At 45.2% G+C, this 26,058-nt stretch overlaps 1 protein-coding gene across 1 annotated transcript in view; it reads right to left on the bottom strand.

Annotated features, from left to right (window-relative positions):
- Nucleotides 1-2,800: 2,800 nt before the first annotated feature.
- Nucleotides 2,801-26,058, bottom strand: part of C11H14orf180 (chromosome 11 C14orf180 homolog) — a 41,775-nt gene continuing 18,517 nt past the window's right edge. Inside the window, exons 2-3 of the mRNA XM_040412191.1 lie at nucleotides 8,022-8,133; nucleotides 2,801-4,013 (exon numbers count right to left, since the gene is read on the bottom strand). Coding sequence (XP_040268125.1) covers nucleotides 3,817-4,013; nucleotides 8,022-8,133 — 309 coding nt within the window. The 3' untranslated portion in view covers nucleotides 2,801-3,816. The remainder of the gene's footprint in view (nucleotides 4,014-8,021; nucleotides 8,134-26,058) is intronic.

Here is a 26,058-nt window from a genome sequence, read left to right as displayed (position 1 = left end):
AAGGTTCTGGGGAGCTTGGTTTCTTTTCACAGCGCCAGTGGCTGCTCATGCGCGACGCATGCAGATTTCTGTGGCCATTTGATGAGATCACCAAACTGGTCAGTCGCAGCCAGGGCGCAATCAGTGACATCGTACCTTGCGCCTTCTTTCTGGAGCGTGCATTGCGCCATGTCATTGATCAAGCCATCGAGGAGCATGAAGATGAGGAAGTCGCAATGCTGAATTAATTCCCAGGGGGGGGCTACTCCATCTGTGACAAGTCAGCAGGAGTCGGAGGAGGAGCAAGAAGAGCAGGCTTTGAGGGGAACTCTGGTGTTGTCCGTGTGTCCGTGGCTGGGGGGAGGAGACCGAGGATGACATTCTCCTGGGTGATGAGCAGGAGCCAGGGCGCTCCACCGCTTCCAATTTAGTGCAAATTGGGGCCTTCATGCTCCAGTGTTTGAAGAGGGACCCCCGTATAAAAAGCATAAAGGGCAAGGACCAGTACTGGATGGCAACGTACTTAGATCCCTGGTACAAACACAAAATGGCGGACATGTTACCAGCATCACAGAGGGCTGGCAGAATGGAGCATTTCCAGGTCTTGCTGTGAGAGATGCTGCATTCTTCTGTTACGGGCGCTTGCAGAGGAATTTCCACCCACAGTGAAACAGGTGCGGGTACTAATCCTACCGTGCCTGCAAGAAGAGGGCGGTTTGAAGATGTGTTGGTCACTTCGGATATGAGATCATTCTTTCAGCCAACCCATCGACAGCCGCCCTCCTGATCCAGCCTCGGGGAACGCCTAGACCGACAGGTGTCCGACTACATCGGGTTAACGGCCGATGTGGATGCTCTGAGAAGCGAGGAACCCATGGACTACTGGGTGTGCAGGCTTGACCTGTGGCCAGAGCTAGAACAATTTGCCATGGAACTGTTGGCTTGCCCCTCGTCAAGTGTCCTGTCCGAAAGGACATTCGGCGCAGCAGGGGGGGATTGTGACTGATAAGCGCACTTGCCTAGCTCACGACAGTGTGGACTACCTCACATTTCTAAAAATGAATGAGGCATAGATCTCTGAGGAATTCAACACCTGTGACGACCACGTTTAATTGAATTTCCTCATGCCAGCCCACACATATCCGCCACCACCCAGAACAAAGAATGATCCTTGTCTTATGTATATACAGCGGCATAAAAGATCTTTTCTGTCAGATGAATGCCTCATTTTTGGGGCCTGTACTTGCCTACAGTAAAATTTGTATCCAGTGACCGCCTAATATACCTCCAGTCACATCATCACAAGTTTTTTTCTGTCAGGTGAATGCCTAATTTTTGGGGCCTGTACTCCCGTGGCCTAAAATAAAAAAAATGTCTAGGCTCCAGCAGGGCACATTTTTAAGGGTTTCCCCTTTAAGACACATAAAAATGGCCCCTGATTAAAATACATATTTTTTTGTGGAAATTTTTGCCAATGATCCCCCTCTGGTATGTCCCTGTCCATGTTGTGGGACTATTTGTGCACTTCTAATAATATTTGGTGGCTGCAAATATGACCTAAAGGTTTTTCAGGTTCACCTGCCATTAAAGTCAATGGGGCCTGCTGCAAACGCACTGTTCGCGAACATTTGATCGCGAACACGCGTTTGCGAAAACGTCCCGGACGATGTTCGTCCACCACTATTTATGAGCTGTCAGAGAACTAAATTCCTATTAGAAAAGTAAAGATCAAGCCATCAAATCAGCTCTCTGATGGATTCACTGAGAAGAAGAAAAAAACAATCTGCAGATGAAGTGAAATGTAAAAGCCATAGAGGAAAAACTGTTGAAAATTGTTAATAAAGACCAATTGAAAAAAATTACTTTTAGCCAAAACAAATAGGCAATTCTACGACCCTCTTGCCACTTTCTTAAAATATTGAGTGGGATGCGGGACAGGGATGTGGTGTAGCTGGAGTAGATTTCAGTCTAGGCACTTGGACAGCCGGAGAAAGAACTTAATTTAAATTGGCATCCTCCGGTGGCACAAGGAATATCAAAGACCAGATTAAAACACTGGTCCTTAATAAAATGACCCCCTGGTCTCTTCAGATTGAACGAGTTTTCTAGTGGTGGGCTTTGGTCTGCACTATCCTACCATTCCACTCCTCTCTACTTACCTCTACTACTTTTTTTTATTTTTATTCCTTCTCTTCTTCAACAATTTTTTGGTCCTCTTTGTCATGTACTCCAATATGATATAGTTATGCCAGTGTCTTATTGTTTGTCTATAGATTTTTGTTTGAAAGACTTCCACCTTTATATTTTCACTGCATATGTGCTAATTGCTGGGAGTCCTCAGTGGTGGAGCCCTTGTGATCTAACATCTATCACCACTGTTCACTAGTGCTAGGACCTCACTTCTCTGTTCTCCCTGGAATATACAGGGAAATCCAAACCTGATCTTAAAGGGGTTATCCAACTTTATTCAGACCTCACAGAGTGGCCAGGCCCCACAGTGGTGGTCATACTTACCTGGTCCCTGCTTCTGGGTTCCAGCTCCACCACTGGCTCTGCAGCTCCCTTTCCGTATTGGCATCAGCGGTGACCAGTCACCCGTGCAGCACATGACCTGGTTAAGTGCCACATGGGTGACAGGTCACCGCTTCGGCTGGTGATTGGCTGCAGCAGTCGCATGCCCCTGCAGCTCCCGACAGGATGTTGATGTCGAGAGAGTCGGGAGCTGCAGGGCCAGCAGTGGAACGATGGAACTCAGCAATGGGGACCAGGTAGGTATGATCAATAGGGTTGAGTGAAGCGTGCTTTGGATAATAGATTCAAAGTCGGTTAGTTAAAAACTTCATTTGAATGCTGTACGGAAACCAGTATAGGCTATGTGAAGGTGAAATTCGTTAAGTCCGAAGTCTGGCAAGACCATAACTGAAAACTCAGTACCGAAGACGACTTTGGATTGCAGTTTTAAAATGGTTTTCAAGTTGTACAATCAAATGTCAAAGTTCTACCCATAAGTCTTGCGACACTTAGGACTTAACGAATTTCATCTCCACGTAGCTCATACATTTGAATGCTGTACAGAGACGGGTCTCCGTACAGCATTCAAATGAAGTTTTGAACGAAACAACTTTGGCTCTTCGCTGAACCCTAATCATCAACACCACAAGTCCGGCCACTCTATAAGGTCTGAAAAAAAGTTGGATAACCCCTCTAAAGGAGGTGGACAGAATTAGAAAAACATGACTGCTTTCCTCTAGAAACAGCACCACATCTGTCCACAGGGGTGTGTTTGGTAATGGAGCTCAGCATCATTCATTTGAATGGAGTTGAGCTTCAACAACTCATGGACAGGTGTAGTGCTGTTTCTAGATGAAAGCAGACATACCCCTGTTCCTAGTGAGGAAGAACAGGGAAATGGGTTCGCCCATACCAGTGATCTAATGTTCATCACCTAGGCCTAGATGATGGATGAGAACCCCCCCGTCATGTACCTAAAAACCTATTTGGTTTCATATCTTGGTCACCATATATTAATGTTCTCCAGACTTTCCTATTTTGTAGGGTCTTCAGGCTTCTCAATGAGGTTCAAGATTTCTGCAACTGCTTCCATCCAACTTGTTGCTGGTCTCTCTTCCTTTCACTTTTTCCGAACATCCATTCATGGATTGGCAACCTTATTGGGTCCATTTTGAAGCCTTGGAATGAATATTTCTTGACCTCATTCCATAATAAAAGTGATGTCTTCCGTATTACAGTCACATTTGATTCAACGTTGCAAAACTCTCCAGCTGTACGGGAAAACTTTGTCATCTTTCCACATTGTTCTTATGTTCCTCCATTGTTTTATTGTTGCTTCTTTAACAAATTCCAGCAAATTGCTGCATTGTGCTTCAGACGGAGAATGAAGACTACAAAGCTTGAGTTGAATGTGTTGGAACCCAGCTGGAAATTATGACAATATAGAATCAGTCCCATGATCATGAAAATACAAACACCAATGATGAGGGGGAGCTGGATACTGCTAGGACAATGCTGGCTGGCTGCAGAAAAAAAGAAGGCATAATTATTCTACCATGAAATCATACATGTATTTAAATAGAGGATACATAATACATTCATCTGTTCTCATCTAAGATACAAATTGTAAATGAACCATCAAGAAGGAACCGATAACTGGTGGCCTGGCTTCCCAGCTGGAAAGTTCAGTGCTTGGAGATATGGAACATTGGAGGTAACCACCTTGGGTAGCAATATATCTACTTTAGTAGCACAACTAGAAGTAAATATTGCCAACACAGGGTCGGATTGGCCCGTACTAAGATCCTCTGTTGGGCCTAGGCTGTGCTACAAACAGTGGGCCCCAAAAGTCCAAGAGAAAAAAAAACGTTTGGAGCTGCCGTCTAAGATAATCACTTGCCACTAGTGTCTATGTCTTTGATTCAAAACCTAAAAAACTATATGGATGGTATAGGGGTTTGGCCCTGAAAAAATTGTAACCTTAACCTCTACTTGGAGGGACATTGGGATGGGGGGGGGGGGGGGGGGGGGGTCATTAGTACTAAGACCTTGGTGCCTTAAAAGCTTTGAACACCTTTTGGGGGCAATTTTTTTTATGATTGCATTTTACTTATTTTGGGCTAAAAATAATTTCTTTAATTGGTCTTTAATAAAAATATTGAGCCGTTTTGTCACAAAGGGTTCACAAACTGTCTAGCTGTGTGAATCCTGTACTTTCACTTTGTGCCGATCATCTAATAAACCTTATCTTCCGATTACTAAAAGTTCATAAACGCTTATTTAAGTCACATTCTTATTAGTAAGGTAAGCATTAAGCTTTAGTGAGTGTTTAGGGGGTGAGAGATCAGCAGCCGTCAGCTGAGTTGCCTGGTGGAACAAAGTAAAAATTCAGAGCCTGCTACTAGAGAATCTCAAGGATGCACAGAGAAAGGGGCTCAAAATTTTTAATAAAGACCAATTGAAAGAAATGATTTGTAGCTCAAAATGAGTACGAGGCGATAATAAAAAAAATTGCCCCCAAAAGTGTTAAAGGGGTTATCCGAGTAATTTTTTTGTTCTTTCTATGTTCCTAACTAAGCAAATCTAACAGCTTTCCAATTAACTCACTTTATCTCTAGTGGCTGGTTTCTCAGATTTCACTGAGGATCACATGACCTGTGATGTCAGCTTCTCTCCCTGCTCTGATAAACTTCATTTACAAGCCTGTAAACGAGACGTCACTCTGCTGGCCACGCCCCCTTCACTGCCGTCTGCTCTCTCTCTCCTAAGATTCTTAACCCCTTCAGCTGCACATACTGGCTAGCTGCAGCAGTGACAATGCTGGGCACAGGATCTGACAGACTAGAGAGAGCATTGCACAAGAAGGTAGGGGGAAGATCCTGTGTGTATGAGCAGTGTCATTATACAGGTGGGACTTGTAGTTCTACACTTACAAGTTGCTGTTGATTCTCCCAGCACTCAGGGCAGCTCTTGTATCCACTCCCTTAGCAGTGTCATTATACAGCTGGGACTTGTAGTCCTACACATACAACATGCTGCAGACATGTCACTCAGAGCAGCTCTTGTAGCCACTCCCTTAGCAGAGCAGGGGGAGGGGCAGAGATTGTTTTTATTGCATGTAAACAAAGGGACAGAAAAGAACCAGGGAAATGAGGAAATATATATATATTTTTTGCATAAAACTTGCTTAGCTCAGTTATATATTGCTGCCCATCAGATTTTCAGTGCTATATATTATTTTTTTCATAACTCGGACAACCCCTTTAAGAGATGCCAAGAGCTTCTCTGCCATGTAAGAAGACACCAGCATTATATTTGGCATATTATGGCTGGTGGTCCATTTTACACTTTTTGCATTTGACCCAAGAGCTTTTTGTTTATGCCACCAGAAGTTATTTCCACCAAATGTGCCTATTTACTAGATTTACCCACTTTTCAGCCAATGGAATACAATGCATGGTTACCAACATTGGACTGTCCCAAAGATCTGAACTCGGTAAGGTCAAAGTTTGTGCAAAACTACATTAAACTGGGCATTTTTGGAAGCACTGCCTTGTGGCAACATTTGCTGGTTTACAAATGTCTTGTGATTTTGGGTTCAGGTATATACGTGAGAAATGAGCTGTAATCCCGGGCTACAGACATTTTATCAAGACCTTCCTTATAACTTACTGAATATAATTTGATGTCTATACATACAACTTGTATTTTTGATTTTTATCCAAAACCACTGGGTGCCATTTAAAAGGTACGTACAGTTTTGCAACTGTTATTGTAATGTTTGAAAAACTTGAAAATGTGCAAGTTTATGAATTTGCAAATAGTCTTGAAAATGCCTTACCGTTTTGTGACTACAGCATCTATGCAGACCGATGTGTCTGCAGTATTACAGACTACACACCAGCCCTGTGTAGTCTTATCCCATAATCATATATTGCTCTCTTCAGTTTGCCCCTTCTACTGTCTGTTGGTAATCAAAATGATGGATATGAATAACACATCCCTGCAGGATCTGACTACTGGTTGTAGTCTGTAACCATGGAGACATAAATGGCGGCCTATTTTGTGACTATTAAATTCCATGGCATTGGACTTTGGGATATTCTTGCGTTGTTAATTCCAGTATTGAGATCCGACAGAGGATCTCAATACTGGAAAAAAAAAGTTTGTTTGGTCCCCATGCATTCTGAATGGAAAGAGATGTGTTCAGGATACATCAGGACGTCTTCCGCTCCGTCAGCATTCTTTCTTGTGACTGGACACAAAACTGCTGCAAGCTGCGGTTTTGTGTCTGGGCATAAAAACGGAAAAAAAAACTGATCTGTCACTGAAAACAATGTAAGTCAATGATGAATTTCAGTGCATTTAGTGAAGGATGCATCCTGATGTGCAAAATCAAAACGGATCAGTTTAATTCCGGTATTGAGATCCTGTGTCAGATCTCAATACCGGAATTAACAGCGCAAGTGTGAAATAAATAAATACACTATATTAGGGTATTAATAACTATGTATCTCTGTAACATACAGTACAGACCAAAAGTTTGGACACACCTTCTCATTCAAAGAGTTTTCTTTATTTTCATGACTATGAAGGCATCAAAACTATGAATTAACACATGTGGAATTATATACATAACAAACAAGTGTGAAACAACTGAAAATATGTCATATTCTAGGTTCTTCAAAGTAGCCACCTTTTGCTTTGATTACTGCTTTGCACACTCTTGGCATTCTCTTGATGAGCTTCAAGAGGTAGTCCCCTGAAATGGTCTTCCAACAGTCTTGAAGGAGTTCCCAGAGATGCTTAGCACTTGTTGGCCCTTTTGCCTTCACTCTGCGGTCCAGCTCACCCCAAACCATCTCGATTGGGTTCAGGTCCGGTAACTGTGGAGGACAGGTCATCTGGAGCAGCACCCCATCACTCTCCTTCATGGTCAAATAGCCCTTACTTTCAAAGTTTTCCCAATTTTTCGGCTGACTGACTGACCTTCATTTCTTAAAGTAATGATGGCCACTCGTTTTTCTTTACTTAGCTGCTTTTTTCTTGCCATAATACAAATTCTAACAGTCTATTCAGTAGGACTATCAGCTGTGTATCCACCTGACTTCTCCTCAACGCAACTGATGGTCCCAACCCCATTTATAAGGCAAGAAATCCCACTTATTAAACCTGACAGGGCACACCTGTGAAGTGAAAACCATTTCAGGGGACTACCTCTTGAAGCTCATCAAGAGAATGCCAAGAGTGTGCAAAGCAGTAATCCAAGCAAAAGGTGGCTACTTTGAAGAACCTAGAATATGACATATTTTCAGTTGTTTCACACTTGTTTGTTATGTATATAATTCCACATGTGTTAATTCATAGTTTTGATGCCTTCAGTGTGAATCTACAATTTTCATAGTCATGAAAATAAAGAAAACTCTTTGAATGAGAAGGTGTGTCCAAACTTTTGGTCTGTACTGTATATGCCTTAAAGAAGCTGCTAATGTTCACCAAGTACCAAATACCCCAACTTGGTTTTTACTTACCATGGATGTAGATGGCCTCTGGGTCCCTGAAGCGCACCCTTCGTTCAGACTTGTGCTGTGCACCATCGTCCCCTCGATCCACCCTCCGCCTTCTTAGTATAGATGGAGGCATCTGCATAGAGAGGATTTTGGACATTCATGAGCCTATGGGTTCCATTTATGAACATATTGTCGACAGTGGTCTGCAACCTGTGGCTCTCCAACTAGGAAACTAAAACTCCCAGCATGTCCTGTAGAAAAGCCATTGGCTGTCTTGCTAGGAGTCGTAGTTTCCTACAACCTAAGAATAGCAGGTTGCAGACCCCTGGAATAGCGATACTATACAGGGGTGGGCTGAGAGTCATCTAGACCCCCAGACTTTCAAGGTCATTCGTCTCACTTGAGCATTTGTCACGTGTTACATTTTTTACAGGTCTTACAACAAAACTTTAATTAATGGGCCTTTGGGCACGGGGGTAGATAACCCCTTTACATGTAATGGCTTATCCTCGCTGTCTGATTGGTGGGGGTCTGACACCCCGCACCCCCGCCAGCTATGGCGCTGGAACTTAGCAACACCGTCAGTTGTGCAGTGGATGGAGCTGGTTTCCATTCACTTCAATAGGAGCAGCGCTGCAGTAATCACCTCTATTCACTGCACAATGCACCGAGCTGTGAAGGTTCTGCAGAATAGCTGATTGGTGGGGGTGCGAGGTGTCAGACCCCCAACGATCAGCAAGTGAGGAGCAGCCATCACTTGTAAAGACAGAGACAACCCCTTTAAATGTTACTCGACCCTCGACTTTGTAGATTTTGTTTTAAACATCTGGTGGCCCCTTTAGTGTCTTTGTTTGCATTCCCCACAATATCACATAGTGGACAATCCTTTCTTAGACGTCTGCATTGTACTGTGTCCTTCTATTAATCCTCCTGGAAATGTAAGAATAAATTGTCAACTTGCTGTTGCCATTCAAATTATCATGTGTGTCCTAACAGTCTGACCCTGCTGGCACTGATTGGACCCTGTTATACTGCTGCCACTGATTGGACCCTGTTATACTGCTGCCACTGATTGGACCCTGTTATACTGCGGCCACTGATTGGACCCTGTTATACTGCGGCCACTGATTGGACCCTGTTATACTGCGGCCACTGATTGGACCCTGTTATACTGCGGCCACTGATTGGACCCTGTTATACTCATGGCACTGATTGGACCCTGTTATACTGATGCCACTGATTGGACCCTGTTATACTGCGGCCACTGATTGGACCCTGTTATACTGCTGCCACTGATTGGACCCTGTTATACTGCGGCCACTGATTGGACCCTGTTATACTGCGGCCACTGATTGGACCCTGTTATACTGCGGCCACTGATTGGACCCTGTTATACTGCGGCCACTGATTGGACCCTGTTATACTGCTGCCACTGATTGGACCCTGTTATACTGATAGAACTGATTTTACCCTGTTATACTGCGGCCACTGATTGGACCCTGTTATACTGCTGCCCCTGATTGGACCCTGTTATACTGATGGCACTGATTGGACCCTGTTATACTGATGGCACTGATTGGACCTTGTTATACTGCTGCCCCTGATTGGACCCTGTTATACTGCTGCCCCTGATTGGACCCTGTTATACTGATGGCACTGATTGGACCTTGTTATACGGCTGCCACTGATTGAACCCTGTTATACTGATGGCACTGATTGGACCCTGTTATACGGCTGCCACTGATTGAACCCTGTTATACTGCTGCCACTGATTGGACCCTGTTATAATGTGTAGGGATGAGCCCCATTGACTAGGGGGATGGTAACACCCAGTTCTCATTTTATCCATACATTTCCAGGTGAAATAACAGAAGAACGGCACAACAAAGACTCCTAAATAAAATAAAATAAAAGGTGGTTCAGAAATGTCATTTTATGGGGAATGCATGCACTTGGAAGAACTTCTCTGCCTGCATACCTGTGACATTTATTTTAAAAAAAATTGTGCAATTGCGGCGCGTAAATCCCGCCCATTTAGTCCCACAGCAGCCAATCAGAATCCAGGGTTTATTTTTCTAGCACAGGGAATGAGCAGATCCCTATAATAGCAATACGCTGCCAGAACACTGATGCTGCAAGTGTTGTCATAGGGAATCAGGAAAAGAAGTTTGTTTCCACAATTTAAGGCCTCATGCACACTACCGTTGTGTGTTTTGCGGTCCGCAAATTGCGGATCCGCGAAACACGGATGGCATCCGTTTGCTTTCCGCAATTTGCGGAACGGCACGGACAGCCATTAATATAACTGCCTATTCTTGTCCGCAAAACGCGGACAAGAATAGGACAGGTTATATTTTTTTGGCGGACCCCGGTACGGAGCAACGGATGCAGACAGCACACGGAGTGCTGTCCACATCTTTTGCGGCCTCATTGAAGTGAATGAGTTTGCATTCGAGCCGCCAAAACTCTGGCTCGGATGCGGACCAAAAAAACGATCGTGTGCATGAGGCCTAAAGCGTACAAAAATGGCCTTAAATTGGTATTCCGATTGTTATCCCCTAACCACAAGAAGATAAGTGAGGAGCTGACAGAGGGAGCAGGAGGAACAAGGGTGCACAGAGGTGGCTTGGGCCCGCCCCCGGTGCACTTAACTAATTATTTGTATATGGATTAAAAGTCCCTTTTCTGCAGAATCAAGCAACAGATCTGTGAAAAATATCATTATATTCAGCTGAGCTAAGACTACAAGTCATTGTGCTGAGAAAGCCAAACAATAGGGAATCCTCCCTCTGGGAACCCCACCGATCATGAGAATGGGGACCCCATACCTCTCGGAGCCCCCCCAACGTGATTGGAGCAGCAAGTCGAGTACAGTACAGTGCTCGGACATCTCTGGGACTCCCATAGAGATGAATGGCGCAGCAGCGTGCACGCCTGACCTGCTGCTCCGTCCATTTCGGGGCGCTCCAAAGGGTACAGGGTCTCCATTCTCGTGACTGGTGGGGGTCCAAACATTAGGACCCCCCACCTATCTAATAGCCATCGCCTAACCTGTGGATCCATATAGATCTTGCGGTAATTCTCTGGTTTCATTTCGCAGCCGTGTTAACACGAGCCGTTCATTACCGCCAGACAGAAGCTTTCCTTCGCCTTTTATTGTTCTCTAAAGATGCCATAAATATAATATTTGTTTTTGAAATTGCTTAACGCTACATGCCGGAGATTCGGAGCCGTCACGCCGCTAATAATCTTCTGTCAGCACAATTTCAGCTCTCATTTGGCGAGATGAAAAATGCGCATAAAAAAAATTCATCCTGGAAAGAGTTCACTTTAAGGAGATTACCTTTGCTGGAGGACATCTGGTTCAGTTCAGTGCATTTTCTGCATATATTCCCCTGCTTCTCTGCGTTTCTAATATCCTCCTGTGCCCCCGAGGTCTTTCACATAATTTTTTTTTATATGATGATTTTTGCAGTCCTGCTCTGGGTCGAGAAATGCCTTATTTAAAATAAGATTCCTTGAAATTAAAACCCCATTTTTTTTATTCTCCTTTAATTTTCTGGCATATTCTTTGTGTTCTGTATTATAATTTAGAGCTTGTGGCGATATCATTATATGCTGTCTATTATAGTGTCTACGGTAGCGGGCGATTTTCTATGGGGTTGGCTATTACAGCATTAAAGGTAGTCTGCCACCACTATTAGACCAGGCGCCATCTCTTGTAGTTCTAGCTCGGCTGAATGAAATGATAGCTTTTACTTTACTCGTCTTTTCATTCTGGAGAAAAAGTACTTTTCATCCATATGCAAATGAGCAGTTAAGTGCACAAGGGGGAGGGCCCAAGCCGCTCTGTACCCCTCGCTCCTCCTGCTTCCTGTGCCAGCCCCTCCCTCTCCTTCTTGATTGACAGGGCCAGGTTCTTGCCCTCAACCCTGGAATAGATGGACCTTTAACAGTTGAGCTCGGGTCCTTTCTTTGTTTTATAAGACTGCAGGTTTTACAAAGTGTTGAAGAACCCCCTTTAAAGCCTATATAAAGCCTCATTCACACGTCAGTGTCCGTGCTCAAATCCGTGAGCAGGTGGTCAGTTATGCATCCGTGAGTCCGTTTTTTGCTGTCCGTGTGCCATCCGTGTTTCACTGACACTAAACAGCTTAAAAATAATTTTCAAAGCATCTATATTTAATGATTTGTGAAACACGGATGCAATACGGATGGCATCCGTGTTGCATCTGTGATTTTCACGTACCCATAGACGATAATGGACGTGATGGATCCGTGAACATGGACATAATAGAGCATGTATCCGTGCTAAAAACACGGACCGTGCTGAAACACTGATGTCTGAATACACACATTAAAATGAATGGGGACGCGTGCTGTCCGTGGAGAACACGTACAGCACACGTCCGTGAAATACTGACGTGTGAATGAGGCTTAACAGGTGAGTGTCCTGGCCCTACAGAGGGTCTACTGACCCCAAATTGCAGCATCATTGATCCCTATGACCCTATGATGCTGTGAATTAAGGCGGCACCTGGCCGTAACACAGATGCAAAAATGGACCAGTAATGTAGTAGGCTTGCGTGAATCACGGAGATGAGGCTTTGCTATTCAGTCAAAATGGGAAGCAGTGCATTAGGTGAGTGCTTTATTCCCGAGTAATCCCCATCATCCAAACAGGCTTAAAGGGGTTGTCCATCCTCAGGGACCTTTCGGGGCAGACCCCTCAAGAGTAGCCGGACCTGCAGAGGTAATCATTCTTACTGGATCCCTGCCTCTGGTTTTCCGATTCTTTCGCTCCCCCTGGAGTTCTCAGTTCTCCCTGTGTCAACCTCCGGTTTGATGGGCGGCCGCGCCCGTCACATGTACCCCATGCATCACATGACCTGATGACATGATGCATGGGGTACACGTCACGGCTTCGGCCAGTCATTGGCTGCAGCAGCCACGTTACACGCATCAACTGAGAAGACCAGAGAGCTGCAAAGGAGCTGGGAACCTAGTGGTGGGCATCAGGTAAGTATGACTCCCTCCGTAGGTCTAGCCACGCTGGGGACGGGGAAGTCTGGGGGTGAACAACCCCTTTATGATGGCAGACACCTGCAGTCATACAGCCAGTTAAGGTGTGTCCAGGATGGTGGTCATAGATGACCTGGCTTGGAATGATGCACATGGAGCCAAAATAAAAACATTCAAATCTCCCAAGCCCAGTCACAATTGGTAAATACGAGAGGTTGGCATGCAATGATCCGAGTTGTACTTTATACGCTAAGGTATTAAAATCGATTAAGTGAAGTTCTTACCTAATTACCCCCAATGGCGTTTTCTGGAGGAACGGTTCACTTTCATGGACCGGATACAATCTTGTGTGTTGTGGACCACAATAAGACTGCAGGGAGCGTCCATTATACTTTACCGTCAGGTTAAATTAATTATTTCTCAAGTTCTAAACTTAAAGTATCTTCTTGAGTGTACTTACCCTTCAAGGATCATTTGTCTTCCCATCTATTAAGTCGTTAACGATTAGGCCAATGCCTTTAGTTTCCAACAGAATTATTTCCCTTCTAACTTCTTTCTTGAATTGTTAAAATAGTTTATAAAGTGACGGTTTCCTGAGACTGGACAGGCAGCCTTTTACTTTTTACCTCTACCATTGACAATGGCGTTAAATTTACACAATAGGCCTCAGCCGATAGGAGGCCCTGAGGGAACATCTGTGGTCTACTTGGTGGGTGCAGTCAAAGGCTCTGTTCACACAAGGGGTTGGTTACCTATGGGGGAGGTCTGCTGGGCAGACCTGCAGAAGAAGTTATACTTACCTGCTCCCCAGCGCTGGCTCCTGGCTCCTTCGTTCCCCAGCCTTGGTTGCTTTGTTCAAGTCACCCACTGTCAACATCTGCTTTGACACCGTTGCAGCCAATCACTGGCAGCAGCAGTGACTTTCTCCCCTTGTGTCATGTCACGTGATGCAAAGGGAGCAGGTCACTGCTTTGGTTGTGGTGTTGATGCGACAGTGGGGGACCCAAGCAAGGCAGCCGAGGAGCCAGGACTAAGTGAAGTTCAACAGGTAAATATGCTTTTCTTTGCTCCCCCCCAACCACCCAAAAAGTGGCCAACCCCTTTAAGCCCTACATTTAGCATCTGGAAAATTCCAAAACGCCTACATCAAACATATCCATATTTCTCCATTCACCCAATGGATTTCTGTTTGGCACACATCGGATGTATATTACTGCCAATAACTGAACTTAGAGTGTGAGTGAGAAGAAGCTAAGTTTAGTTCTTGGCCATTATTCTCAACATGTGGCTCAAATGCTGTGGTGGTTTCACAAGGTAGTTTTTCACAGCCTGGACAAACGTGGCAACTGGATATGGTGTTGGCTATAGGCATTTTCCACTTTTAAGAGGCCTCTAGATTGACCCAAGTTGTGGAGCCATCTGCACTAGTGATAAGCGAGCACCAAAGTGTTCCGGTGTTCGGTCCAAATACATCGCGATATTCGTGAGCTCGGCCGAGCACCCGAGTATAATGTAAGTCAATGGGAGACAACCAGGCACCCCCTGCTCGGATGAGGGGATGGTGCATGGACCATAGGAAAAGGTCTGAAAGTGATGGCAACACCTCTGAAATCGATCAGGAACAGCAGAGGGACCATGTCCGGATGCATCTTGGACACCAATGTCGCTGCTGGGAACCATGTTGTCCAAATTGTACGCCACTTTTACAGACTGACAAAAAAAAAAATCCTGAAACCCCAACCCTACAAAAAAATGTATAAATCCTTTTTAGAGGGAAAATTGTTAGGAAACGTTCTTTCCTGTAGATTCAAGTGTATATACAGTGTAAGTGCTGTCAAAAATTACAAGGAAGAAGCACTCCGATACAACCTGTATATCACATAAAGGAGGGTCTCATTCACAGTGTGGTACAATTGTTCAGGTAGGGGGACTCCTACACTCAGACAGCCTATGCACTAAGTGAAAGGGCTGCCAAAAATGACAAGGAACCAGCACTCCAATGCACCTTTTATTACACATAAAGGAGGGCATCATACACAGCCTTGAAAAATTATAATTAATGGCCTGCTGGTGACCCTCAGAAAACATTAGGAGCAAGGGCCTGCTGGTTACCCTCTAAAACATTAAGGGTGAGGGCCTGCTGCTGAGCTGACCCTCTTAAAAATTATGGTTGAGGGCCTGCTGGTGAGCTGACCCTGGAAAACATTGGAGGTGAGGGTCTGAAGGTGGTTAAACCCCATAAAACATTGTAGTGAGGGCCTACAGGTTATCAGACCGTATGAAATATTGGAGGTGAGGGGCTGAAGGTGAGCAAACCCCATAAAACATTATACTGAGGGCATATATACTGTATGGAACAGCAGGAGGAGAAAACAAGATTCAAACATATACCCTTTTTTGGAGGTGAAAAGGGTGCATCTGAATCTTGTGGATTGAGTACATTGTAAAGCATACATTTAAATTGCGTGTTTGTTCCTCATTATTTCAGCGTTCCTCTGGTGGAGTGGAGAAGTCAGGGGCAATCCAGGCCTTGTTCATTTTTATCTGAGTCAACCTGTCAGCATTGCCAGTGGACAAGCGGATACGCTTATCTGTTATAATGCCACCAGCTGCACTAAATACACACTCAGACAATACGCTGGCGGCAGGGCAGGCCAGCACCTCCAAGGCATAGAGCGCAAGTTCGGTCCACGTGTCCAGCTTGGACACACAGTAGTTGTAAGGCACCGAGGGATCATTCAGGACGCTGACACGGTCTGCTACGTACTCTTTCACCATCTTCCAAAACTTGTCACTCCGTGAGCCACTAGGCCGCGCTTCAGGGTGAGGTTGCTGGCGGGGTGTCATAAAAGTGTCCCATGCCTTGGACAGTAATGCCCTGCATTTGTTGGAACTGGTGTGTGTTCCCCTTGTCTCCCTTCCTCGGTTGCCAAAGGAAGTACGGACTCTGCCGCCAGCATTGTCAGATGTAAATGTTTGGAGCAATTTCTCAACAAGGACCTTCTGGTATTGCACCATTTTACTTGTCCTCTCCACCGCAGGAATGAGAGATGAGAAGTTCTCTTTGTAGCAGCGGTCGAGAAGGGTGACTACCCAGTAATCTGTGTTGTCTAAAATGCATATAACCCAAGGGTCGCGGGAAAGGCAGCCTAACATGAAGTAAGCCATGTGTGCCAGAGTACCAACAGGCAAGACGTCTATGTCGACATCAGCATGACTCTCCATCTCCTCCTCCTCATCCTTCTCCTCATCCCCTTGTGCCCATCCACGTCGAACCAGTGGAATTTAAGTTCCATCGGTAGTACCCTTTGTAGCAGAGGCAACATTCTCCAGCTCCTCCTCCTCCTCCTCCTCATGGTCTAATTTGCGCTGAGAAGACGAAATGTGGGTGGTCTGGCTATCACCCACACTAATGTCCTCCCCCATTTCCACGTCTGCCACATTCAGAGCGTCGTCCTTAATTGTGAGCAGCGATCGTTTGAGTAGACACATAAGTGGGATGCTTACGCTGATTATAGCGTTATCGCCACTAACCATCTGTGTGGATTCCTCACAGAGGTCTGCCATCAATGCCCAATCCTCGCTTGTGAATAGTGGAAGTTGACTCGAAAGGCGACAACCATGTTGCAGCTGGTATTCCACTACTGCCCTCTGCTACTCACAAAGCCTGGCCAACATATAGAACGTAGAGTTCCAGCGCGTGCTCACGTCGCACAACAGTTGGTGAGCTGGAAGCCCCAAGCGCTGCTGCAGCATTGACAGAGTGGCTGAAGCTGTGGAAGACTTGCGGAAATGGGCACCCACGCGGCGCGCCTTTACTAGTTGCGCTGTCAAATTTGGGTATGTTTTAATAAAGCACTGAACCACTAAGTTTAATACGTGCGCTAGGCATGGCATATGCATCAGGTTGCCGAGCTCCAAAGCCGCCACCAAGTTACGGCCATTGTCCAACACAACCATGCCTGGTTGTAGGTTGAGTGGCGACAGTCTGGTCCCTTATACCCTGCCACAGCTGTGCAGCAGTGTTTTGTTTGTCCCCTAGGCAGATCAGCTTCAGAACGGCCTGTTGACGTTTCCCCACAGCAGTGCTACACTGCTTACAGCTACCGATTGATGGCTGACTGCTGGAGGTAGAAGTGGTGGAGGTAGCGGCGGAAGAGGAGGAGGAGAAGTGGGGGTTGGAGCCAGTAACATAGCTGCTGGCGGAGACACTGATGGACATAAGGCCTGCAATCCTGGGCGTGGGTAGCACCTGTGTCATCCCAGGGTACGTCTCATTCCCGTCCTCCACAACATTCACCCAGTGTGCGGTCAGGGAAATGTAGCGTCCCTGGCCACCAGCACTTGTCCGTGGTGAAGTGGACCTTCCCAGTAACTGCATTGGTCAGGGCATGGGTGATGCTCTGGGACACATGTTGGTGTAAGGCGGGCACGGCACACCATGAAAAATAGTGGCGGCTGGGGACTGCGTACCGAGGGACGGCTGCCGACATCAGGCTGCGGAAGGCCTCAGTCTCCACAAGCCTATGTGGCAACATTTCAAAGGCCAGTAATTTTTAAAGTTGAGCATTTAGAGCTATGGACAGTGGGTGGGTGGCTGGGTATTTCCGCTTGCGTTCAAATGCCTGGGGTAAGGACAATTGGACGCTGTGCAGGGACAGGGAAGTGGATGTATTTGCTGATGGTGCATGCGAAGGCCCAGGTGCAGGGCAAGGGGCATCTGGACCTGCGCCTTTGACAGGGGATTGGCCAGCAGTGCGTATCACAGGGGAAGAGGAGGCATTGGGGTGGCGGCAGACCCAGATTGTGGACGCAGGCGTTCGGCCCACTGATTATGGTGCTTGGATGCCATGTGGCGGATCATGCTGGTGGTGGTGAAGTTGCTGGTGTTCGTGCCCCAGCTCATTTTGGTACAACACAGGTTGAAAACTACCACTATTTTGTCGTCTGAACATTCCGCAAAAAAGGGCCATACTGCGGAACACCTACCCCTTGGCAAGGGAGACTTACGCATGTGGGTGCTCGGTGTAACGGTTGCGGGCCTGTTTGGTGTGGGCCGACTTCTCCCTTTTGCCACCCCACTGCCTCTTACAGCTTGTTGCGGTGCTGCAGATCCCTCCCCGTCTGTACTGCTTTCCTCGCTCGGCTTTTCACCTTCCCAAGTTGGGTCAGTGACCTCATCGTCCACCACCTCCTCATCCCCATCCTCCTGACTTGACCTACGCACAACCTCAGTGATTGACAACTGTGTCTCATCCTCATCCACCTCGTGAACAAATAATTGACGTTCACCACCCTCATCTTCTTGACCCTGTGATAGGTCAAGAGGTTGTGAATCAGGGCACAAGATCTGTGCCTCTTAAAGAGTGCTTGGCGAGAGGGCCAAATCTAGTGAAGGCGATGAAAATAGGTCCTGGGAATGTCCGAGTGTGTTATCAACGGTTTGTCCGACTCCTGACTACATGGTGGGAGAAAGGAGGATGAGCGTGAGGATTCTGTGGACCAGACTCTTTGCTAAGGAGACTGGTCTTGGTGGAAGAGGGGGTGGAAGAATAATGTTCTGTCATCCAACCGACCACCTGGTCGCACTGGTCCGACTTGGACAGTGTTGTCCTGCGACATCAAGTTAACTGTGAAATGAAACTGGGTATGGTGGTTGGCACAGTTTCATTGCACCCAGGGCCACGGCCTCTGCCTGAACCGTCAGCAACACGCCCACTTCCCTGTCTCTTAGTGCTCGCCTTCTTCATATTAAAAGTTTTATTGTATAGATGTTGGACAACGTTGTTAAATTTGCCACCAGCAAAATTTCTTCTCTGCTGGATTACTGTATATATGGTTGCAGCCTAAATGCAGACACAGATGTGACCTAAACCAATAAAATTTGTCACAAATATAAATAATTCTCTGATGAATTACTGTATATAATGGTTTCGGCCTAAATTCACGCACAGATGTGACCAAAACCAGTAAAACTTGTCACAAATAGAAATAATTCTCTAGTGAATAGCTGTATATATGATTGTGGCCTAAATTCATGCACAGATGTGACCAAAACTAGTGAAATTTGTCACAAATAGAAATAAATCTATGCTGAATTACTGTATATAACGGTTGCGGCCTAAATTCACGCACAGAAGTCACCCAAACTAGTGAAATTTGTCCCAAATAGAAATAATTCTCTGGTGAATAACTGTATATATGGTTGCGGCCTAAATTCACGCACAGATAGGACCAAAAGTAGTGAAATTTGTCACAAATAGAAATAAATCTATGCTGAATTACTGTATATAATGGTTGCGGACTAAATTCACACACAGAATTCACCCAAACGAGTGAAATTTGTCCCAAACAGAAATGATTCTAGGCTGGAATACTGTATATAACGTTTGTGGATTGAGCGTGCACACAGATGTGGCGCAAATTAGGTTAATTTCCCCAGAAAAATTTATTTCTATGATGGAGCGGTGTGTATCTCACTAGCTGTCTAGCACCAGGAAGGGTATAGAGTGGGCTCAGCATGCATGTTGGTACCTGCATCCCTTGTAATGGAGGCCATTTTGGCACAAAAAATGGAAAAAGGCAGAGTGGATCCAACACTCCCTGAATTTTATGGCGGTCATTATGGCGCATAACAGGTAGTATTTAGTGTTAGGACCCGTCTAACAGAGATCGCCTTGACGTTCGGCAGACGGGCTTAGATGGTTTTGTACAAAATGCATTGTCCAAGCATCTCGCTTTTATATATAAGCGTAGTATTAGCACCATAATTTTTGTAAGCATTGTTGTACTTTGTCTGATTTGCACAGTGCTGCTGCATTGTCTCTTTTTTTCCTCTAGGTCTTTGCCATAGCAGCGTGCACCTGCGCACTGGGAGGTGCTGACTAACCCCCCTTTTTTTTATCTCACTAGCAAGCACACTCTAGTGAATAAGCCCCTTTTTAGAATTTCTGCTAAACACACTGCTGTCTGATGGTGTACTGTAGATCTCACTGATATGTAATATTTCTTTCTTTTGAAAGCTTTTTGGTACTGAACACAGCGATTTTCCAGCCCTGCACTATCTGTCCCTTCCTGCAGACGCCAGTCCCCAATACTGCTGAATTTAACCCTTGTTAAAAAATAAATAAATGTTGCACTGCTGTCAAACACACACTTTAGTCCTGAAGAGGACTGCTTTCAAGAGCTTCAATCGTTGTAATTTCAGCAAACCGCTATATGTCCTTGCCTACTGTCGGCTCTCCCCGACGCTAAATGATCCGAGCGCGGGACGTCGGCTCCTATATAAACTAGTAACATGTGTTCCGGCCAGCCAACCAGTGTAAGGCTTATAGCTAACATGGCTTTGGCATTACACTGGAGGGAATTACTTACCTGAACGCTGATTGAACGCTTCAAGAGGCGCCAAACGCGGGGCGGAGACTCGAGCAATGCGACGAGCACACGTGGTATTCGGCCGAGTACCGCCACGTGCCGAACCAGTACTCGGCCGAGCATGCACGCTCATCACTAATCTGCACCTCATCCAATGGACCATATGTGCACCAGTCAACACCAAGAATGGTTAGGACAACACCTAACTGTTGTCAACTGGCTTCATTTGGCATTACAATACCAGCATGAACAAGAGTGGTGCTGTTTCTGGAACAGTCTTTTATCTAAACTTAGATGACCTCTGCACAAGGTTTTGAGACTCCATGTCGTGGGCAATGGGGCATGGAGCCGAAAGAATGTAAATCCTGAACTCAGCTTCTTCTTACTCACACTCTGAGTTCAGGATTTACATTCTTTCTGTTCCATGCCCCATTGCCCACCACATGGAGTCTTAAAACCTTGTGCAGAGGTTGTCTAAGTTTAGATAAAAGACTTCTAGAAACAGTGCCATTCTTGTTCATGGTCCGTGTTGGTATTGCAATACCAAATGAAACCACTAGACCTCCATGGCGCTGTTTCTCAGAGCAACCTCTTTAATCTTCTGTACAAATCCTATTCCATGCCTCCTTTGGGATTTTTCTAGTAAAAACCTAAAATAATATTATTTTCAAATAAAATGATGGGGTGGGACAAGTACATAAGTATAACCCATATGTGTTGACTTTCATGTAATAGAAACCTCTTCCCAGTGGACACTGGCTATGGAGGGGTTAATAGGCATTTGACGGCACCTTGTAAGTGAAAGCCATTAAAAAAATAAAAAGTCGAAACAACGCTCCATGATTCAGTGTCCACAAGTCCTTGTATGACATTGCAGACTTAAATTACTCTTGCTGTTGCCGTAAATAAGAGCATGTTGCCTGACACCAGACTAAATAAAACCGGTCGTATATTACGGCTGGCGATGGACGTCCTTTCTGCGGCATTTCAGACAGAGACATCGAGAAGACCATAAAGCATTGGGGAGGGGGGGGGGGGGGGGGGAGAACGATCCGCTAAATAATAGTAGAACTATAGGATCCAGTCCCCAATCTCCAGGCGAATAAATATGTGACACGAGAAGCTCTCGCTAAATGATGTTACTCCGGAGCTTTCCTTCCTCCCGCTCCCGCTAAAGCCCGGTCCAATTATTTCCCAACCTAGCAATCTCCTCATATCAGTGAATCTCGTTTTATTGCAAATAGAGTCGTATAAAAAGAGAACAGCTATTGTGATTATATATACTTAGTTTATCTTTATTATCAGCGTTTTCAGCACTTCAGGGCGACACATACATATTTATGTAGCAAATCATTACCCCAGGGATCCCGCTCGAAGGCCCGGCTTGCTTTTCTGGATGGAAGTTGGAGGGTCATAAATTTTATGGCGGAGGTTTCCAATTTGTAAAAAAGAGAGAGGGGCCTCTTATCGATGTTTTGTTTAGAGGAAGATTATGAATGATACGGGAACGGATGTATATATATTTTTTTCACGTTGGCGGTTAGGTAATAGAAATGACGGACGTCTTTTTGCGTAACATGTAGAGAGCTTACTGAATCGTTAGGATATGGTGACGAGCAAATTGATTTGAACAAATCAAATTTGTTCAAAAATCAGCCTCCTTGAGCAGAGAGGGGCTGCTCAAGAGGCTCCCTTCTCCCGCTTGATTGACAGCGTCAGGCATCTCGTCTGGCCCTGTCAATCTCACTCCCTGTGCAAGCGCAGGGGCTCTGCTGCTCCTACCTGAGCAGAGCAGATGTCAACTAGGCATGCGCTGCTCTCGTCTGGGTGCACTTGGAAGTTTCCCCCATTCAATTGACTTTTGTACAAATAAATTGGACCCAAGTTGCAATTGTTTGGATCCCCTGGAAAACTCTCTCTCGTACTCAATATTTCCATAACGAATCACAAAAAATGTGAATAATTTTTGAAAAATTCTGTTGACTTGCTAAAATTTAGAATCGATCTGCTCGTCTCTAATCACAATGAATCAGATTTCTTAAAGGGGCAACCACAGAGTTGAGGAAAGTTTATAAAGGTTTTCCCTACAGTGCCCCTAGAGGGCAAATAAAACATGGTTGTTTATTTGTGCATCTATACAAGAGGAATATGGATCTTCACTGTCACATGAATAAGAAATTATAGTCCTTCATCCTGAAAAGCCACTTGTGGACATGACACTAAAAGTTTTGAGGGTTGTCTTTAGGTAATCACTCCTTAAAGGGGTTGTTTACCTGATCCCTGCTACTAGGTTCTGAATCCTTTGTTCCCCCGCTGCCAAAGCAGACTGGAAACTTACAGTGGCACTGGAAAACAACCTAAAATTATCCCCATGTTCCAGACTGGTCCAAATTGACAGAAGATGGGACAACACAAGTTAGCAGGGACAACAGAAGTAGGAGGGGCCAGCAACACTGTACAGTCGTGGCCAAAAGTTTTGAGAATGACACAAATATTAGTTTTCACAAAGTTTGCTGCGAAACTGCTTTTAGATCTTTGTTTCAGTTGTTTCTGTGATGTAGTGAAATATAATTACACGCACTTCATACGTTTCAAAGGCTTTTATCGACAATTACCGTATTTTTCGCTTTATAAGACGCACTTTTCCCCCCCCAAAAGTGGGGGGAAAATGGCAGTGCGTCTTATAAAGCGAACACTGCCATGTTTACTTTGGTCACGCTGATACATCGCAAGCCGCAATGTATCAGCGGGGTGGGAGGAGGGGACGGAGGCTGGCAACACTCGCGGCGGGGCCCGATGCAGTCACTGTACTGTAATACATCGGACCCCGCTCACGGTAATTATCACATGTAAAGTCTATAATCTTCAAGCAGTGTCTCTGCTTTAAACTAGGGCAATCCTCTGTAGTGCAACTCACTATGAAAGCGGCAGGCAGAGCGACAGCGTAACCTCGCGATTCTCACTCATTCATGGGAAGGAAGTGGGAGGAGCATTAATGAGTGAGAATCGCGAGGTTACGCTGCCGCTCTGCCTGCCGCTTTCATAGTGAGTTGCACTACAGAGGATTGCCCTAGTTTAAAGCAGAGACACTGCTTGAAGATTATAGACTTTACATATGAAAACGGCTTCATTACACTCTGCTTTCTTCTATACCAGTACTCACTATGAAAGCAGCGGTCCAGCCGGCGCGTGACGTCACTCACTCGGTCATGCTCCTCCCACTTCATTAATGAAGCTGGCAGGAGCGTGACTGACTGAGTGAGTGACGTCACGTGCTGGCCGGACTGCTGCTTTTATAGTGAGTACTGGTATAGAAGAAAGCAGAGCCATTAAAAGATTTTACATATAAAGTCTACTGTGTGCCCTGTGGTGTAATGGGGGTCACTATTCACACAGGGACAATATACTGTGACACATGATACTGTGACCAGCATAAGATCATCTTATGCTGGTCACAGTATCATATGTGTCACAGTATATTGTCCCTGTGTGAATAGTGACCCCCATTACATAAGATGCTATATATGATGCTACATCCCCCGTAGTAGTGCGTCACCCACAGGTCCCCCCATAACAGTGCGTCACCCACAGGTCCCCCCATAACAGTGCGTCACCCACAGGTCCCCCCATAACAGTGCGTCACCCACAGGTCCCCCCATAACAGTGCGTCACCCACAGGTCCCCCCATAACAGTGCGTCACCCACAGGTCCCCCCATAACAGTGCGTCACCCACAGGTCCCCCCATAACAGTGCGTCACCCACAGGTCCCCCCATAACAGTGCGTCATCCACAGACCACCATTAGTTCAAAACCCCTCCAAAAGCACACCATTAGTTCAAAACCCCATCCAAAAGCACACCTTTTGGTTCAAATTTTTTATTATTTTTTTCCTCCTCAAAAATCTAGGTGCGTCTTATCATCAGGTGCGTCTTATAAAGCGAAAAATACGGTACATGACATTTATGCAAAGAGTCAGTATTTGCAGTGTTGGCCCTTCTTTTTCAGGACCTCTGCAATCCGACTGGGCATGCTCTCAATCAACTTCTGGGCCAATTCCTGACTGATAGCAACCCATTCTTTCATAATCACTTCTTGGAGTTTGTCAGAATTTGTGGGTTTTTGTTTGTCCACCCGCCTCTTGAGGATTGACCACAAAGTTCTTAATGGGATTAAGATTTGGGGAGTTTCCAGGCCATGGACCCAAAATGTCAACGTTTTGGTCCCCGAGCCACTTAGTTATCACTTTTGCCTTATGGCACGGTGCTCCATCGTGCTGGAAAATGCATTGTTCTTCACCAAACTGTTGTTGGATTGTTGGAAGAAGTTGCTGTTGGAGAGTGTTTTGGTACCATTCTTTATTCATGGCTGTAGTAGGGAGGTAGTAGGGAGGAATCGAGCAACTATAGACCAGTGAGTCTGACATCAATAGTAGGCAAATTAATGGAAACCCTATTAAAGGATAGGATTGTGGAACATCTAAAATCCCATGGATTGCAAGATGAAAAACAACATGGGTTTACTTCAGGGAGATCATGTCAAACAAATCTTATAGATTTTTTTGACTGGGTGAATAAAATAATAGACGGTGGAGGTGCAGTAGACATCGCATATCTAGATTTTAGTAAGGCTTTTGACACTGTCCCACATAGAAGACTTATCAATAAACTGCAGTCATTGAGCATGGACTCCCATATTGTTGAGTGGATTAGGCAGTGGCTGAGTGACAGACAACAGAGGGTTGTAGTCAATGGAGAACATTCAAAACAAGGTCATGTTACCAGTGGGGTTCCACAGGGATCTGTACTGGGACCGATTTTGTTTAATATCTTCATAAGTGATATTGCAAAAGGCCTCGCTGGTAAGGTTTGTCTTTTTGCTGATGACACAAAGATATGTAACAGGGTTGATGTTCCTGGAGGGAAACGCCAAATGGAAAAGGATTTAGGAAAACTAGAAGAATGGTCAGAACTCTGGAAACTGAAATTTAATGTGGATAAGTGCAAGATAATGCACCTGGGGCGTAAAAACCCAAGGGCAGAATATAGAATATTTGACACAGTCCTGACCTCAGTATCTGAGGAAAGGGATTTAGGAGTAATTATTTCAGAAGACTTAAAGGTGGGAAGACAATGTAATAGAGCAGCACGAAATGCCAGCAGAATGCTTGGATGTATAGGGAGAGGTATAAGCAGTAGAAAGAGTGAAGTGCTTATGCCGCTGTACAGAACACTGGTGAGACCTCACTTGGAGTATTGTGCGCAGTACTGGAGGCCATATCTCCAGAAGGATATAGATACTCTAGAGAGAGTTCAGAGAAGAGCTACTAAACTAGTACATGGATTGCAGGATAAAACTTACCAGGAAAGGTTAAAGGACCTTAATATGTATAGCTTGGAAGAAAGAAGAGACAGAGGGGATATGATAGAAACTTTTAAATACATAAAGGGAATCAACTCAGTAAAGGAAGAGAGCATATTTAAAAGAAGAAAAACTACCACAAGAGGACACAGTTTTAAATTAGAGGGGCAAAGGTTTAAAAGTAATATAAGGAAGTATTACTTTACTGAGAGAGTAGTGGATGCATGGAATAGCCTTCCTGTAGAAGTGGTAGCTGCAAATACAGTGAAGGGGTTTAAGCATGCATGGGATAGGCATAAGGCC

Source organism: Bufo bufo, chromosome 11 (assembly GCF_905171765.1).
Source record: "Bufo bufo chromosome 11, aBufBuf1.1, whole genome shotgun sequence".
Taxonomy (NCBI): domain Eukaryota; kingdom Metazoa; phylum Chordata; class Amphibia; order Anura; family Bufonidae; genus Bufo; species Bufo bufo.
The sequence above is the reverse complement of the archived record's forward strand: the minus strand, read 5'-3'. Positions and strand labels throughout refer to the sequence as shown.